At 38.6% G+C, this 18,959-nt stretch overlaps 1 protein-coding gene across 1 annotated transcript in view; it reads right to left on the bottom strand.

Moving 5' to 3' along the window:
* Positions 1–1,139: 1,139 nt before the first annotated feature.
* Positions 1,140–18,959, bottom strand: part of wscd2 (WSC domain containing 2) — a 49,239-nt gene continuing 31,419 nt past the window's right edge. Inside the window, exons 3-9 of the mRNA XM_005794993.3 lie at positions 17,865–17,979; positions 15,975–16,159; positions 12,687–12,808; positions 12,428–12,602; positions 8,576–8,740; positions 8,288–8,488; positions 1,140–2,786 (exon numbers count right to left, since the gene is read on the bottom strand). Coding sequence (XP_005795050.1) covers positions 2,434–2,786; positions 8,288–8,488; positions 8,576–8,740; positions 12,428–12,602; positions 12,687–12,808; positions 15,975–16,159; positions 17,865–17,979 — 1,316 coding nt within the window. The 3' untranslated portion in view covers positions 1,140–2,433. The remainder of the gene's footprint in view (positions 2,787–8,287; positions 8,489–8,575; positions 8,741–12,427; positions 12,603–12,686; positions 12,809–15,974; positions 16,160–17,864; positions 17,980–18,959) is intronic.

The raw sequence follows: 18,959 nt of genomic DNA, 5'->3' as shown, positions 1-18,959 counted from the left end.
TACATTACATTAAATAAACCAAGTTCTATTCATGCATTTGGATAAATTTAATGCGTTAAAAGTATCTGTTTCTGTTGTTTGAACACACAGGGCTACTTTTAAAAGGCGTTAAGTAGAGGATATATCTCTCACACAGTGTGACCGCTAATATTACAATATGACCATCTGTAAATGTTCTTTCTGAACAACAGGAACAAACATTTCTTCAGTTCCTCTTAGTTGTTTGAGTGTTTTATTCTGCTTCTCTGGTCTCACATTTGGTTACTTTGAGTCAAATCAGTCTGATAAATACAGCAGAGTATTTAGTGACACTTTTTTATTCAGGATCATGCTTATCCAAAATGAATCTAAAATTATGATGAATCCACTCTTCAGACAACCCAATCCTTGTTTCTCTGTGATTAAAATGAAGCGACTGTAAGCATGAAAGTTAACAACAAAAGGCTTCAGGGCTTTTATATTAACATAAAAATGCATTTTACTGTTATTAGTTTAATTAACATGAGAAGAAGAAGCTGCTAATTTGCCTCAGTTCATGCTCAGTTTGTGAAATAAGATTTCATTTTATCTGCGGCCGCAGACTTCGCGCCTGCAACTTCATGCAGGCGTGAAGTTGCGCTTCGTTAGAATATGACAAAGTGACAAGGCCTTGCAACTTTTTTTCATCTTCTTATGATTAGAAAGGTTAGGAGACCATTTTAAAAAAAAGAAAACTAGCCAAGAGGCAGCTTTTCATAGTAATGGAGAAGAAAGAGTAGTGGTTTCTGAGATAATTTATTACTCTGAGCATCTTTCTACAATAATCTGAACATCCAGTTGTCATTTTTTAGGTGAATTAATTTCTCTGTATTTTATTGCAGAAAGTTTGACATGTGCATCTACATAAACAGCTTCATGTACTAAAATCCTACAAAAAAACCTTGAAGTGATTTTGTTAATTTTGTGTTTATAATTGTGAGGTTTTCCTTGCTGAATAAATGTAGTCAAATATAAGATTTATTTTTTCTTCTTTTAGGTGATTTGGGTGCTGACCATCTGAAGCACTAAGATGTAACAAACCGCCCTTCATATTTTGCCGATAAGGGTAAATGCCACTTAGAAAAATACTTTCTTTAGAAACTCTCTGAGAAAAAAAACCCTCCAGCACATCTTCACTGTTTATTTAATTTACTCCTTTAGTCTGTGTTCTTACCTTACATTCAGTTCATAGAAAATACATTCAGACATGACACCTGCTCTGAAAGTGCCAGCTTGTCAATGAACGTCAAACCCAAAAACAATTTAAAGCATGAAAAGAGAAACAGCTTCTCCCATTTCTTCATTTGTTCATAGTAATACAAATATTTCTGAAGTGTCATCATCCTGTACTATAAAAATATAGTCATATACTGAAAATGGAAGTCAGGTAAATTCTTTTGACTATTACTCAGTAGCCAGTGTTCATTTGATTCTTGTTAATATTTATTTGTATACATATGGCAAATAATTTATTGATGTCTAGCTGAGAACTAATTTTCTAGAACTTTTAAAAAAATGTAATAAAATGGAAATCAGCTTTAAGAGCTTTCCTTAAAAAACAAAACAAAACCCCTACATTTACATGTAAAGATGATCTCCAACCTACAGGGTGACTGTAATAACTTAGGTGATCTTTGGGGCAGGTGTTGCACAGTGTAGTGCTATTTGGATTTCCTTTTTTGCATCCAGTGTTCAGAAAAAAAAAAAAAAAAATCAATGTTTTCAGCTTATGCAGCGTACACCAGAAATAAATAAAGATAGAGGACATTTAATCAATGAAAAGAAACCCCAGATCTACTTTAACAGCAAATAAAATGTTCTTGAATAGTTCAAGATGAAAAAGAGATGAAATATTGTCATCATTCTCTAAACAATATTTATCTGAGTTTTTAGTGTAAGAGCGACCGAAAATATTGATTTTCCTTTAACACTCGATTTGTACAAATAAGGCTTTTTAATACACCTTGCAATACTGTTTTTTTATAACTTGTGCTAAATGCTGCTGGAAACACATCGGCATCGGGAAACAGCCGGGAAGAGAAGCTGCACTGTGGTCACAGCTTTTGTACCTTCTTAGTATTAAGGCATATGCACATGCCTACAGAGCACATGTGCATAGAGCAGGGATTAAAGTGGTTTTCATACAGGAAAACACAAATATTCCCCAGAAAAAAAGAAGTAGGTCTGAATTAATAACTCTTGCAAAAAATTCAACTGGAAATCAAAAACAGGGGATCAGAAACAATAAATATAGAAGCAGATGTGTCATCTCCACCTAATCCACAAAACGTCTTGAAAAAAATCTATTTAAGCCTTGCGATCCAAGAAAAACAAAACAAAAAGTCTTTTCAGAGTCTGTTAATAGAGGCGTCCACTCAATAGGAGGGAAAAGAAACTAAAAACGATTCACATTTATCATCTTGGCATATATTCTGCAGGAACTCCGGACATGTTTCTTTTCTTCAGAGCAGCGTCTACGGTCCTGATCAGCTCGTCAATGTTCACTCGCATATCCGGAGTATACGGGTCGTACTCGAGCTTCCGCAGTCCCGATCGCTTGAAGTTCCCGTCCTTCTGGCCCTCGACGCAGAGCAGCCGGTCCTCTGAGACTTTCAAGCCCAGAAACTGGACCATCGCCTTGAGGTGGGAGAAAAGGTCCCTCTTCAGCTCCTCAAAGTGAACCACATGGACGTTCTTCCCGTACGTCAGCCAGTCCAAGGTGTGAGAAGCCCACCAAGGGGCGTAGTTCTTCACAAACTCAGGCCACTCTGCAAGACAAAGTGAATAAACAGGCGGTGAACGTCCATGAAATGTAAAGTAATAGAACATTAAACTGAAACATTGCTGTGACAAACCATTCAGTATAGTATAAATATGATTTATGATTTGATGACTGTAGCTTAAAGCTGAAACCCAAACTTCAGTTTCTCAGAAAAAAATATATCTAATTACTCCAATAATTACGTCTTTGTAGAAGTATTATGAATGATAACAGAGACGTGACCCACAAAATATGTTTAGTTTACGGGAAGAAAAAACAGGTGGACGGTCTGGATTGTTGCTCAATGATTCAAAGTTCTCTTTTTAGATGAAAGTAAATTTCACATTTCATTTGGAGATCAAGGTCCCAGAGTGTAAAGGAAGAGTTGAGAGTAAGAGAATCCAATTTACTTCATGATAAAAAGTAAAGTTTCCAGAGTCACTCGTGATTTGGGGATCCATGTCATCTTCTGGTGTTGCTGTTTTCTGAAGTCCATGGTTTACTCAACCATTCACCAGGGTTTTGTTGAGATGCTGATTTCATTTTCAAGGAGCTCTTGGCACTTTCTCACACTGCCAAGCATACCAAAAGCTGATTACCATGTGAGCAGCGTGTCACTGTGCTTGAATGGCCACCAAGCTAGTCTGACCTAAACCCTACATCGAATATTTAACGATTGTCGAGCAGAAGATGAGAAACTGCAGAACAAACTGTACAGATGAAATGAGATGTGCAGCAATCTGGGTTTTTTTTAACAGGAGTGGCTTTACATCACACTATATGAATGTAGTAATTCATGCAAAAAGTGCTTCTTACTACAAGTAGCCACAACTTAAAGGGTTATACTGTAGAATACATGGATTAACTTTTCAATAACCCCACTTTTTGTATTTAAATTTTTTTAATTATTAGTCTGATGTGAGGTTTTAGCTTTGTAAAATAATCCTGGATTTTCATTAGCTATGAATAAAATGTTTATCAAAAAGAAAAAAGCTAATAATTGATGTGTCTAATAGAGTTTTTAAATTTTTAATTAAATTACTAAAATAAATAAATTCTTTAGTCATGTTATGATTTATTGAGGCTGTAAATATAGCCGGGCAGTGATAATTTAAAAATATTCTTCCCCTTGCACTATTTCACAGTTTTTGTTTTCCCACAGTTGCTTTATCAGATTGTAGCCTTTACTTAAGCTGGATGAGCGGAAGAGTGTGAGAGTAAAAGGGGAAATGAGGAGATTAGAGCAAGATAATGTTGTGGTTTAAACTCTCAGGTCTTTTGCAATTTTTGGGCAGGGTGTGATAAGTAATTCCTGAAGTGTCAAGTAGACGTCTTAGTTACCAATCAAACTCCAGCTGAACTTCACTGAGAATCCCAGTCTGCAACTTTTACTCAACAGTATTTCAGCGGCCCATAAAGCAGAAGCTGGCAGGAGCTGTGTGCCGCATCAGAGTGAACCGCTGCTGAGAGGCTGACATTAAAGTTTAAAGCCTGCTGAGTTTGCAGAGATGTCCCAAAAACCAATGACTGGGGCAACTTTAATATTTCAGTAGGAGGGTTAACATTTTTGTCAAAGTGTATAAAGGATGACCAAGCAATAATTTAAGACCTAGAAAATGACTGCAATTTAAAACGCAAAAAAAAAAAAAAAAAAATTTGAGATGAACTAGGAAATAAAATGAGCCCCAGGCAAACGTTGGGGTAATCAGCAATGTTTTTCAGTTTTTTTAGTAGATTTTTGTTTGTCTTTCTCTACTCTGTTAGATTTTCATTAATAAACAAAATTAGATTTCTATTTTAAATTATATGTCCTCATTTCCAGTCCTTGATGACATCCTTGAGCTCTTTGAGTGTCATGAATTTCCGGTCAGATGGTTGAAGAGGAAGCTCAGCTCCAAAAAGGGGAACATCCATCTATTTTCTGTACACCCTTGTCCCTTAGAGGAGACAAGGGTGCTTAGGAGTGGGTGCCTATGTCCAGCTAACGTTCAAGGCGAGAGGCAGGGTCACCTTGGACAGGTCGCCAGTCTGTCGCAGCGCAACACAGAGACAGACAGGACACACAACCATGCACACACACACTCACACCTACGGAGAATTTAGAAAGACCAATTTACCTGACAGTCATGTTTTTGGACTGTGGGAGGAAGCCGGAGCACCCGGAGAGAACCCACACATGCACAGGGAGAACATGCAAACTCCATGCAGAAAGACCCCGGGCCGGGAATCGAACCCAGGACCTTCTTGCTGCAAGGCAGCAGTGCTACCAATTGCACCACTGTGCAGCAAAAAGGGGAACAATTACTGAAGAAATAAAAATGCTTAAACATGAAGAAGACAAGAGGGTGAGATGGAGTTGTTCTGGTTCGAGTATGGAGTCTGAATGTTGAACAGAATTTCTATTCAGAAATAACAAGCACTCTTTTTCTACTTTTTTTCTCCAAATTGTTTCTGGATTATGTTGAGCTACACCTCACATGCTTTCTTAAACCTTTCTTTAATGGAGAGATGAATCCTTAAAGTTGTGTCTACTTGTAATATAAAAGGATGAAAACACTAAGAAAAGAGAAACTGCAGAGAGCTACAGCATCCTGAAACATCAAGATCATTTATGAGGTCATTGTTTTCTTTTCTTTGTGAGCTGAACGTCTCCTCTCCCTAATGTCTGTCTCAAGGAGCAATTCTTCAGCATCCTCAAACCACGGCCTTCCTATATTTCTTTAAATATAATGTTGAAAAGAAATGAGTGCAGTTCCTGTGTTAAACAACTCCTGAACCACCACAACATGAAACATCAGAAGAGTTTTTCCTGGAATAACAAGACAAAATACTCTTATTCCATCTGATTGCAATGAGAAAGTTTGGTCAAAAAAACAGAAACTGGACAAACTCTGAGCCTCCATCTGAGCATTGTATATGTCTGACAACTTAATGTATTCAGTAAAGCCATTTAAAGAGTGAATATGAGGAACTTAGGAACCACAGGACCATTCTGGTTCTGATTTCCTTTTTCAAGAGAAACCAGAGCTGAAAATACAAGAGGACCAAAATAAACTTAACTTTTCCTGTGAATATCATGTTTACAGTGCCTTGCAAAACATCCAACCCTTTGAAAACCTTTACAGTTTGTCACATTACCTCTAAAAACATCAACGTGTTTTATTGAGATTTTATATGACGGACCACCACAAAGTACACAGAGTTGTCAAGTGGAAGGAAAATTATTTGTAGAAATTGCGCCAGCGCTCCTGGATCAATATTTGTGGAACCAACGCTGCCTGCGATAGTAGCTGTAGGACTTTACCAGCGGAATCGAAACATGATGCTGCCTCCGGACTTTCCACTTCACAGTGTTTGAAATATAGAGCAAATGTTCCATTCTGCATTATTTGGGGGCAGCAGGGTAGAGGGAACGGGCATGCATGATACCTTCAGGCTTTTATTTGATATTCAAAAAGTATAAAGCCTTGTATACAATGTATGTTTTCAGTGAACAACGGTGAAAAAAGCTGAAAGGATACCACTGCCTTCGCAGGACGTTGTATGTCGGTGTAAGTAGAAGGTTGTCGAAATTAAACTACTTACACATGAGAATTAAACACCAAACAAGGGAAATAAGTCAGTGTGATTTGTAAGAGATGGCTTTCGAATTAAACTGCTCCATGCTCATAACTTGACTTTATGAAGCCAAGATGAAGTGAATCAATGTCAGTAACTTCATGTGAACCCGCCTCACTGCGGGCCTCAGACGAGTGTATCAAATAATACACGGCTCTGTACACAGTCTCATGCTGACACTCTGACTGGAGTCATTCTCTCTATTTGAACTGGCAGCTGTCAAAAAAAAAAACTTTCTGTGTACTGATGTCGCTGCATGATTTGGCCAACAACAAAAGGAGGAAGGACTCATTGGGAATGGCAGGCCAAATGTGCTGATGCTCTGACAAAGAGAGACAACTGCTGGGTAGGCAATCTCCAGCCTCTGGAAAATCAATTGAACCTCACAAAAAGCTGAAGAGACGGCACATAAGTGAGACAAAACCAGCTGTCATGGTTACTGAGACGCAGTAGGGAGGGTGGATCTGGAGAGAAAATCATCACCCACAATATAGGAAATATGAGAGATATCAAAGCAAATCGGGATGAATTTAATTTGTAAAATTATGGCATGATAAATGAGACGGGGGCTCAGAGCGTCGACTTGACGCGACTGTGCAGATGCGTTATTATGCTGTTGCAAAATGCACAGAGACTCATAGAATAAGACAAAGTGTTCACATATCAGGCAGAGAGGGTTTTCAGTGGGGTTCCTTTTGCTTGTGATGTATAAATACAACTTTCCAGAGTCTTCCAAAAATATTCAAACTCCATTTGTAAAGTTATAGCTTCAACGTTTTAAATGTGACTGGGTGTGACAAACCAACACAAAGCAGTGCTCAATAAGAAGCAGAAGCCCAATGATACATTATTTCGTTTTGTTTATTTTTTATTTATTTATTTATTGCCTTTTTTTCTTTCTCACCCCACCCCCAAAAAATGTTCACAGATTTTCAATTGGATGTGGTGTGGACCAAAAAATAAAGTGATGAGTTCAGTATAGTGGGGATTTTTTCATTTATGTGGACACTGAAAGTGACAGCTATTGTATTTCATTGAGCAGAGGTAGCCTTTAGTGCTATCTTGCAGAATAAGCTAAACCAGGGGTGACAAACTGCATGAATTCAATGTGTCTTGCTTCAACACAAGAGATTCAAATAGCAGAATATATTTTTAATTGCATGGAGCAGATAAGTTGTGGAAAGTTACAGAAATACATGTCTACTTTGTCAAAAATCAGCACGTTTTTTGGGGATGAGTCAAGTATTTTTGGTGACTGGGCATCAGGATTTTGCTGACAAAACTCATCAAAATCTGATTTTTCTTCAAATCGGATTCCCCAGAAATGTTTCAGTGAACATTGAGGTACAAATTTGACCAGTTCAAATAGGTCAAACAAGTTTACATGGAAACATTTTCTCAGGGTCACTAGTTAGGAGTTTCCCGTAAATTGATATTTGATCAGACTAAGAAACTTGAGTTATCTTCAGTTCCAGTTATGTTATTGGCATAATGGGAACACGGATGAGCTGATACAGCAAGAGCTCAGTAAATGTTACTGCCACATGTGCCACATTTAAGAGTCTACAAAACATGAATGGTGGTGAATTGATGACAAAACAGTGACAAAAGCTGTGGCTTGCTGGTTGATTGTTTCATTTCTCTAAAAGGTTTAAATCATGTGCATGTTTTAGCAACAATCTTAGATAAAAAAAAACCCCTTTGGCTTGGGTTTGACCCACATTTCCCTAATTTCTTCACCATCCTGCGTCACCATAAGTCATAATTTAACCTCGTTGCTATTCTACCATCTTCATGAAAAAATAAAAAACAAAGCTCACACAGTTGATCTTGTATCTATTCATAGACTCTGTAAATTATTAATATTAACCTCAGTTTTCGGTATCTTACCTTTTCCCCTCCAGTGGGCCTGCGAGGCAAACCCAACATGCCCACCGTATTTGCGGTTAAATTCTGCCATCAAGGCTTTGTAGGGGTTTCGGATCATGAGGATGCTCGAATCAAAGGCTTCAATCTCCTTCTTGCCGCTCTCATGCGTCTTAATGCAGATCGTCCTCCCACTCCGCCAGTGGTCGCGTTCCCCTTTAAAGCCTGTGAAACAATGAAATCCAACAACAAAATGTATGAAACACCCAAAAGTAGAGCTTTAACTTATATTATCACATGCTGAGTTGTAACCTTTGTTATAAAGGGAACCATCAAAGTAATAGCTGCCCGTGTACAAGCCGGTGGCGAGCTCTATGAGGTGGCGAGCCCAGGTGTTGCCGGCTCCTGGGAAACTGGCGAGCGCCACCAGCTGCTTAGTGCGAGCAGAAAGGAAGTGTCGGTCCATGCAGCGATTATCTGAGAGCACAAAGTAAACAAGACAAATTAATCATTTGTTGTATAAAAACTGATGCATTATCTAGATTGATTAAGCGATGCGAGCTAAAATAGTCTCTAACCGTCAATTATCGCTCATTAACACAATAAAACCACAACCACTCATGGTTAGAAAAGGTCAAAGTGGTGATATTTTTCATTTGTGTGTGGGTGTTATTCTCCCTAATAGTGCTAAGTGATGTTTCTGTGTGATCACACTTGAGTTACGATAAATGTTGGATTTGAAGCAGGGCATGAAGCAGGGCGTTCCACTTCTTAAGACTTCATGCCTAACTTCAGCTTTTTTTTCCTTCTGTCTTCACATTTAATATTCTGCTTTGCTTACTGAACAACATTTCTGCTTACCTAAGCCACAGCTGTCTGCTGTCCTAAGAAAACACTGCCTCCACAACACAGACAACCCACAGACAAACACTGCTGGGCAAGGAAATATAAGGAACTTGTTTACAAAATGCTTCTCTATCCTTCTATCACTTTTATAAAAAACAGGAAGAGTTATAATTTACAGAAGCACACAAATCTGGTCCACTCAGTAAAATTGGAACAATTAAGCAGGACACAGATTATTTAATTATTTCATAATTAATTTTAAAGATATAAATATTGGGTTTTATTTCTGATGTTTTGATTGTCTTAAATCAGAGTTCATATTAAGAATTAATTTCTTCCTGAATGGTGAATGGACTGAAATTCTTCTCTTTTAATTTGATAATTTGTCTTTTAACCCTCCCTTGGTCTTAGCATGACCCTCAGGAGGAGTGGGGAAGCTTCCCTGCTGAGGGAGCGGGGGAGTTGTCCCGTCAGACTGTCAGTTCCCGGAACCAAAAAAAAACTTGTAAAAATGCTCACAGGGTCAGTGCCGGACCGCATGCAGAGTAAAAAACTTGTACAATCTAAATGACCCCATCTCTTAAGACCGCAGAAGGGTTAAGGAATCCTAATCTGCTGCCTCAGTATTAAATAATTACAAGCCCTAACACAAACTAACATTTTCAGTAAAGATCTTTGTAAAGGCAGGTTATCAACAAATCCATTCTGGTCAGGTTGTTAGTCAGGCCATTGCATTGAGTCTGCATTAATAAAAGTTTTAAATGACAGTTGTTTGAACAATACTTTTCATTAATTCCACTTTATTTGTTTCATTAAGTTTCATGGCTGCGTTTGATACAGTTCACCCTCAAAATACTGACTGATACAGAAACTGGTGGCATAATCTGGTAAGGTGGTTAATTTTGTGTCATTTGGGATTTCTTAATCTGATCAAATAAAGATTGTGTGAGGTTCTTCAGGGTTGAATTCTTGGGCACCCTTTAATCAACGGTTACAGATTAGAGATTACAGAGTTTTAACAGATTATTATGCTATACAAACATAAATTCAACTTTATTTTTCTGTGGCATAGGCCGCAGTGTCAGTGAGTACATGTCTCACACAGATTTCTTCCATCTTAATAAAAACTATATGGAAGTTTTTTGTTTTGGTCCCAAAATGTAAGGTCAGAGATTAAATAAACTCACTGCATTTCAGCTCTAGAAGAAAAGTAGAGAAGCTTTTGCCGCCTTTAAATTAGGATTGAAGACAGGTTTGATGCAGCTTTCGCCTAAGGGTCATATCTTATTTTCCTTTGTTTGTTTTCTTTCTTGCCAGTTTATTTGTTTTTATTTTGCATTTTAATGCTTCTTTTGTTTTATGTGATTCTTGATCTTGCTTGCCACTAAAAGATTTTTTAAATAAGTGGATTTACAGATAGAAGCACTGAGGAATAAAATGTAAACTTGGTAACATACCTACAAACAATAACAAAGCAATGAGTCAGAGAATATTCACCCTCCAGCACAGCACAAAGTCATAGGTCAGAAATCTGATGCCGTAAGCAGGGAAAATTCTGCAACACTGGATTTCATAAATGATCATGTGTATTTTTTTCTGTCTGTTCCTGCATTAGTATTTAAAACTGATCAGTTTTGAGGTCTTTGCTGCAAAGGCCTTGATAAAAATTGACTTACCAAACTAAACTGGATTATAAGACATATACTGTCTGCCAGTTAACTTTTGTTTTCTAGCAATTACAAAACATTTCTATTTTCATCGTCATATTTTCTTTTGTCTCTTCGTGAAGTATGATTAAAGTCAAAATTGAATGTTTCAGAAGACAAAGCCGTCTGAGAACACAATTTTTGCCACGTAGTGCCATTTATCAGTGTCGGGGTGTGTGTGTGTGGGGCTGTGTGTGTGTGTGTGTGTGTGCGTGCGTGTGTGTGTGGATGTTAATACACGTGACAACAGGCAGATAGAAAAGAAAAGATTCCAGAAAGCCAGCTCAAGGGAGGCCTCTTATTTAACCCTGAGCAGAAATAACACTGAACTGAGTTAGAAAAATGACTTTATTTTACACAAATATGTGTGGTTTTTTAAAAAAGTAATAAGTGTGATTTTTTTTTTGCAATGGACAAACAGAGACTTATTGCAAAGTGGAAGAAAAATAATATGTAGTTTTCAAAATGTTTAAAAATAAAAGAAGAATCAGTACTTTCGACATTTTGCTGAATTACAGCTCCATATCTTTCAGGTGTGTCTACAAGGTTTGCACATCTAAAGACAAAAACGGTGACCATTTTACATTTAAAAAAGCTTTTGTCATAGTCTTGCTACAGATTCTTCATTGGATTTAAGTTTGAACCTTGAATACACACATGTTTGATCTAAACCGTCTAATTGCAGCTCTGGCTCTATGTTTAAGACTGTTGTCTTAAAGGAAGGAAAACCTCCACTTCAGTCTCAAGTCTTTTGCTGCCTCTAACAGGTTTTTCAAAGATTACACTATGCAGTTTTTAGGATCAGCTACAATCATGTCAACACTGACTGGTTTCTCTATGCCTTCACAGGCAAAGTACACCCACAGCATGACGCTGCCACCAGTGGGGGAAGGAGTATTTATGAAAGTATTTATAAATACGTGCAGAGGTAGTTTTCCACCATAGAGTATTGTGCATCTTTATTTTTGGTCTCTTTTGATCAAGCACTTTCTTCCACATCCTTGCTGTGACCCCTACATGGGACTTCCTGTAGCCTTCTTTTAAAAACAACTCTCTTCTCGCCTGTCTTCCAGAAAGGCAATTTTTTTTACTCACATGAGCCACAAGTTTCTGCAGCTCCACTAGAATCACTATGTTGCTGTAATTAAAACTCTCTTTGCTCAGCTTTTTTTGTAGAGGTCACGTCTTGGTACGTTTGTTGTTGTGCTGTACTCTATTGTCAGATGATAGCTACCAGTGCACTGTGAGATTCTGCAGGCATTGAATACAAATGCATGACACACTTATTTGCAAAAAGAAATGGAAAACTATGTCTAAATTTCCTTGTAGCATGATAAAATGTACCATATGATAATATTTTTGAAACTTGAATTATAATCTACATCAGAAAATGTTCTACTCAATTCAAATAAGATATTGTGTAAAGCTGCATGCACTGTGTTATTCTAACCTCATGTGTTAAAAGCAGTGAAACTGTTAGCTCGACAAAAATACCAAAAGTTGAAAGTCCGCACAGGATGTGGTGAACACCTCTTCTTCCCTGTCAGTCCTCTGTTCTTATCTTTGCACTACAAACTGCTAGTGACTGCAGTCAAGAGACACCAAACTCTACCTTGAACCTGTGTCTGGTACACCACAAAGAACTTGTCATTTCCACAGCTCTCAAACTCCTCTCCAGGGCACCGGTAGAGACACATGTCCTCGTCCTCCAGCTCATGAAGGGAGAAGAGAGGAGTCGGGAAGCCGCAGTAACATTGCTCTCCAGCCAGAGCTGCCAGCGATTTCTCCTGAGGTACAACAAACAGCATTATGACAGTGAGGACAGGCCCACACCGCGCACAAGCACACACACATAAGCGGCGCCCACTCACCCTCTCTGTGCACATGTCCACACACTTGTCCACAGACATGTTTTGGATGACAGCGCTGAAGGGAAGAGCTGCTGTGACATTATCTGGCCGGTGAAAACAACCCTTGAAAATGGCACTGCCATCTAAAAGAGACAAAAACAAACCAGGGTGTTACTCTCTACCACAGGACAAAACACACAGTGGCGAGTCCAGTTTTCTGGTTACTGAGCACAGCCTCCCTAAAATCGCTCCCAGCCATTGACCCTTGATGATGAGATCCCACTGGGACTCTCCGCCAATCCACTGAGGCCCTGACCAGGCAGTAGACAAAAACACCAACAGTGCGTACAACCTACTGTGTGATGATGACCTTTAACTGCAGACCCTCTCTCGGAGCTGATGGACGCACCGTGTATCATCAAAACAGTGAAGAGTCTTTTACCTCCTTTTGAGATCATGTTTTGCTCTTTGAGTAAGACGACGGTGTGCCACTAAAGAGTTGAAGCTTGAAATAATTCCAGGATTTTTTTTCTATAATTTTTGTAATGAAAAGCTGAGTTCAAGATGAAAGCTTCATCTTTCTAACTAAAATGTTCTTTTTAAATGATTAGTCATTCTTTTTGTCATAGTTGTGATTACAGTTCTGATTATGTTTGCTGTTAAAGCAAGAGCAGCAAATACTATCACATCACTATGTCTGATAAACTCTTTTCAACTTTTCTTTATCTAAAACAAATTTGATTTGCTCTTTTTAATTGTTGCGTTTAATTTCATCTCCAAATCATTGTTTACATATAAACAATGCATTCTGAAAATGTTCGAAAAATATTAAGGCCATAGCTTGCATGTGGCTAAAAACCCAAATAGCCACTAGAGGACATTTATTTTGTTTCCTCATTTATGCCTGGAACAAGCCTCACATGATGCAGATGCGGGCGAGAGGTGAAAACACGATCATGAAAAGCTTGCACAGCACTTTGGTGGAAGGCAAACACAGGGGTTGAAAAGCAGAAATGAAAATAATCAAGGAGAGGACAACAACAAGAGATGTATTAGATTTAGGACAAACTGTTAGGTTTGATAAATGTGAAACCATATGGTTATTTGCAAGACAATGAAAAGGAAAAGGAAAGAGAAAAGAGGATGTGCAACGTTAACCTCAGCTTGAGGCTGGGGGCATTTTTAGACTTCAAAGAAAAAATCTTAACCAATTAAGAATTAAACAAACTCAAGTTTTAGGCGGCTTGATTCAAATGACGTTTTATGACCTAATTTAAACTTTGACAGCAGGTTAAGGTAAAGCATCTTTCTCTCCAAACAGTCAGTAATTTTCCTGCTACATTGCAGCGTTCCAGCGGCAAGCAGCAAGTGTTTAACATGCAGAGCACGGCCGGCTTCATAGCTAGAGCAGTTCTCCCGGGAAAGAGGGAAACAACAGCGGCCAGCTCCCAACTGTGGCAATAATCCAAAAATAAAACAAAGATTTCCACCTCCAAAGTAGATGTGGAAGCCATATGTATCTGTATGGCATCTTCTCCGTCTATGACAGATAATTCAGGTTTGTTTGTGCATTTCCAAAAAAGCAGAAAAAAAGCAACACAATATTTTAAGCCCAGAAAACCTAAAAACCGGAACTTAAAAGAAGAAACATGAACAGACATTTGAGCTATCAATACCAAAACAGTAATTTAATCACATATGTTGATAACGATGATATAGGGTCTCTAGTTGCATCACCTGAAAATTTTCTGTTGTAATCACAGAAAATTAGATCTTGACAAAAAAAAAAACAACAACATAATCTTAGCTTAAATGTGTTGAAAGGAAGTGGTTCTCCTTATTTGTGACAGTGATAAAAGATATAATCTCTGCACCTTTATTACACAAATCAAACCCACACAAGTAAACATGTGGAGAGAATAAATTTCTCCTTAGTGACAAAACAAAAACCCTCTCACCGTTGGAAACTCTTTTTGCCCCAGGATTATAAAACAACTACAATCTTTGATTTAGGGGAAGAAACAACAGCGCTGAGCGATGCCTAGACAATATAGTTTATGTCATAACTAATGGAAACCTGAAGCAGAGAGTTTCCAGCCAAACCATGAAAGCAACTGCAGGTGTTGTGCATGAGAATAAAGCTTATCAAGTAAGAAAATGCTTTTCTTTACAGCAGTTTTCACTTACGATGCGCCCTCTGCTAACACAAAAAGTCTGGTAACGTCCAACAATCATACTAAACTAAATGTTCTCTCCAAATCATCTTTCTCAGCGCCAGTGAGCACCAGGAGTCCCTGAGCGGATGGCTGCTCTGTGAGGGGGAAGCTTGGCCTGGAGGCTGCAGATCCGGGGAGGAGCTTCATCGGAAAGGCAGCGCTTGGTCACACCACTCGTTTTCTGCACCCTGAACGGCTGCCGTGGAAGATTAAATGATTTCTCAAACAAGCATGAAAAACATCAAAGCAACCCTCTAGATATGTTTTTGATGTTAGCTCAAAGAAGTAAATTTTACATAATACTGCCCCTTCAAAGGAAATCTCCCTGCGGCAGATCATTGTGTGCATCATCAAAAAGCAAACCTATAACAGAATGTAAAGAATCTCTCTGGCAAAAGTAAAGAGACAAACCAGAAAACCAGAAAACTCTTCTTGACTCAGCATGAACTGCATCCACAGTGAGGAAAGACGGCAGGTGGAGGACTTAACTCACTCCATGTTTTTATTTTCTTTGTGCTGCACAGCCATGAATACATCTGTACATTGGCTCTGAAAAATGTATCTTCTTATTTTATGTATCTTCTTATTTTTCTTATCCCTGGCACACAGCTGGCAGAGTTGAATTATTTAAAGTAAAAACTTTATGGGTTACACATAAATGCAGAGTAGTGTCTCACATGAAGTTGAGTTAAGAAAACAATGTTGCAGCTGTGGTATTGGTCTCGACAAGAAAAGAAAATCCTACACAGGAGACCAAGGCCTGCCCTCACGTCATGAACTCAAATTGAAGTTAGAGATTTTGCCATTGCTAATTTTATGATCTCTATTTTATTTTATTTTTTCGGCTTTTGACTGCATCCTCTGCTGCTTTGTGTTTATTTTGTTGTGGCACATTTTTGTTAACCCTCACAATTTTTATGTCAATTTCAAGCATCCATCTATACCCACATATCCTGGCAGCATGGCAGCGGCTGGAGCCTATCTCCAGCTGTCACTGGGTGAGAGGCAATTTTAGATATAAAAAAGGAAAATAACTATCATGACCTACAACACAGGCCATCACTTGGCTTTCCTGTGTGAGGCAGAGACTCACAGCGGCGCGCCGACTCCTGGCTCAGCTCCAGCCTATAGATGGACAGTCTGTTGGCTCCTCCACACATGTTGCTCCTCTCTCCTTTACACTCCATGTTGCATTCGCTCTCTGAAGCATTGGGCGCTTGGATCTTGTGCCCGCAGAAGCACTCTGCTCCAAACTCCAGACCTGCATACATGTACCCTCTGGAAGGAAGGAAAACAGAGAGGTTCAAGTGTTTGCTCTGAGCCTTCATCATGTTTCTTAATCCTTCCTGGGCTGATATATTTTATCCCTCTGAACCACAGAGTGAGCTGTAATCGATAAAAACAAACACATGGTGCACCGGGGATGCTGAGGCAAAAAATGGAACTACATTATAGTAAGAGATCTCCTTCTGGTGACGAAAAATGAGCTGTGCTACATCCTCTGCAGGCCTCTAGGACAAAGCCAATTATAGGTGTGTGGTTTACACAGGAACTGAATCACACAAGGTCACCTGTCTCCTTCCTTTATGAAGGATTTGACTCCCAAAAGACCTCTCAGATGCAATTAGACGTTTAACATAGCTCAGACACAGGATGAATCCCCTGAGCTGTCAGTCATACTCAAACCTCTGTGTGCTGCTATGTGCCGCACCTCATTTGTTTGTCTGTTTTTATTAACCTGCTGCCCTGGGAGACAGACAGGCGGCAAGAGACGCAAACTGAGAGAGAGGGGAGCCGAAAACAAGCATCTTTCTTCGCTCCTGCTCTCAGCTCTGCGAGTCAGTGATGGGTGTAATTTAATGCATTTGATAGAGCCGTCCCCGGTATTCCACAGGGGAGGAGAAAAAAGAGGTGAGAGGAAGATGGTGTGGTAGCAGAGATGGAAAGAAATGAGTGGTGAGATTGAAAAGCAAGCACATATTTTTTCTAAAACAAAAGAAGAAGAGAAATCTTTGAGAACTGGACCGATCGGGCTTTCCTGGCCAATACAGACTTTTTGGTTTTGTTTGAGGTCTCAGAAATTAAAAGACAAAAAATCGTCAGAAACCGGAAATTAAGGAATTACAAGATTATCCTCATTTATTCATCAAGTGTCTTTAATCAATACATAAAACAGCATGAAAGTGCATGCTGCTGATTATTAAATTAGTTTAAAGAAATGAAAGTAAATTTCTCTATTATTATAAAAGTAGCTATGTTATTCCTGCTAATGAGTTTGCATCTTAAGTTAACACATCAGTTAGTCAATTCGTTTAGGTAATTCTAATTCAAAAGGTAAAACTTACATTTTTTGTACATATATTAAACACTTTTATATTTCAACTCTTTAAATGCTTGCAGCTATAAAACCCTACAATTTAGTTTAGCTGAACATTTACTGCAAATCTGAATCTATCTCATTCTTTAGCTGCACTTTTGGAATTGAATTAACGTTTTCATGATATTCTAACTTAACATTCATGGATTTGTTTGATTTTCAAAGGACTTCGGTGGGAAATTTTCTGTGGGATGTTTAATAGAAAACCATCCGGCAAAACAGTCTCAATTTAAGGTTTATGGGCCATTTAAGATAATTTCAGTAACTTTTTTAAAGGTTGCTTTATTTGTAATTTTTTTTTTTTGATGTGGGATTTTAATCACACTGAAACATTAGATGGAAAAAAATGCATTTAATGTCTTCAATATATATTAGGATTGCACTATCAAGACTTTTTAGATCTATAATGTCAGCTCTTCATTCACTAATGTCACTGTCAGTGGTGACATTGACTCAGCATTAGGCCTTTTGTTATTTTACCACCTCTGATGCAGTATAATTAATAAAGTACTCTACTTAATATCTCTTATCTTGTTGTAATTTCTGCATTAGAAAAAGATAAAAACCAGTAAAAGATGAGAGTTGTGTTGTTTGCCTGAGTCATACCTTTCAGCACAGTTGTCCTGGCAACGAAATACAGTCATTTTTTTGTAGTCGAAAAAAGACACTCCCCTCAGGGCTCTTTTCTGAGTGTCATCAACGTAGCAGCCAATGTACCTTGCTGGAAAAGAATCAAATATAAATGGCAGCAAGAAAACGACAGATTTAGCATTCATACATCATTCTAGAACAGATGCACTTTAGATGAGGGAAAAGGACATGAAAATGTTTTACAAAAGCATCAGAAGTAAGAAATATCAAACCAACAGTGTGTTTTCTTTCCAAGGTTTCACAGTATAAAGACACACAAACTGGGGCAGTCACTTCATTTATTTATGACACACATCTCCTTCTAGTGGCCTGTAGCTGCAGCGGCAGTCATCTGGCTGCATTCCTCAGATGTGTGAATGGGGGCTGGGCTCCAGCGAACCTCTGCAGAGTGAAACGCTGACCCTTACGCAGCTTCTTGCCTTTAATAAAAACAATCTTCTTCAATTTATCCGGTCAGCAGAGGAAAGCAAAGGAAGCAGTGACCATCTGTGCCGTACCTCTCTGAGCCTGATAATGTCCAAATGAGGGAAAAGCCCTGCATTAGTTTAATTGTTATGGCATTTAAGCAGCCTGTGGTGAGCTGCTGCAGGCTGTAATCCTCCTACGCTACTATTGTTGAGCTGAAAAATAATCTGTGACGAAGTGCTGATTAAATGCTTTGCATATTTGGACTCCGAACAACATGAGCACAAAGGGATGATACTTCAGACGCACCTGATTTCACCCTGCTGAGTCATGTTTGTGTTTTAAGCATATCGATTCGCCTATAACTTCACATGGGACACATGCAGCATTCTGCTCTTTTGCAGCACACAGCACAAAAATCTGCTGAAGCCTGCATCGTGAATCACATTATTTCCTAAAATCTGTAGCTCACACCCTGAGAGAAGGACAGGGTTTTGGAGTAAAGAGAGGAACATAACTTCTGGTGTATCGTATGAGTGTTTTCAGGCTGCAAAGTGTGATGAGAGCTGCTGGATGCAAGAGGGACAACAAACGCTTTGAAGCTATTAATTACTCTATCATCACATTCAGCTGCTGTACAAAACG

This window comes from Xiphophorus maculatus, chromosome 12 (genome assembly GCF_002775205.1).
Source record: "Xiphophorus maculatus strain JP 163 A chromosome 12, X_maculatus-5.0-male, whole genome shotgun sequence".
NCBI lineage: Eukaryota > Metazoa > Chordata > Actinopteri > Cyprinodontiformes > Poeciliidae > Xiphophorus > Xiphophorus maculatus.
The sequence above is the reverse complement of the archived record's forward strand: the minus strand, read 5'-3'. Positions and strand labels throughout refer to the sequence as shown.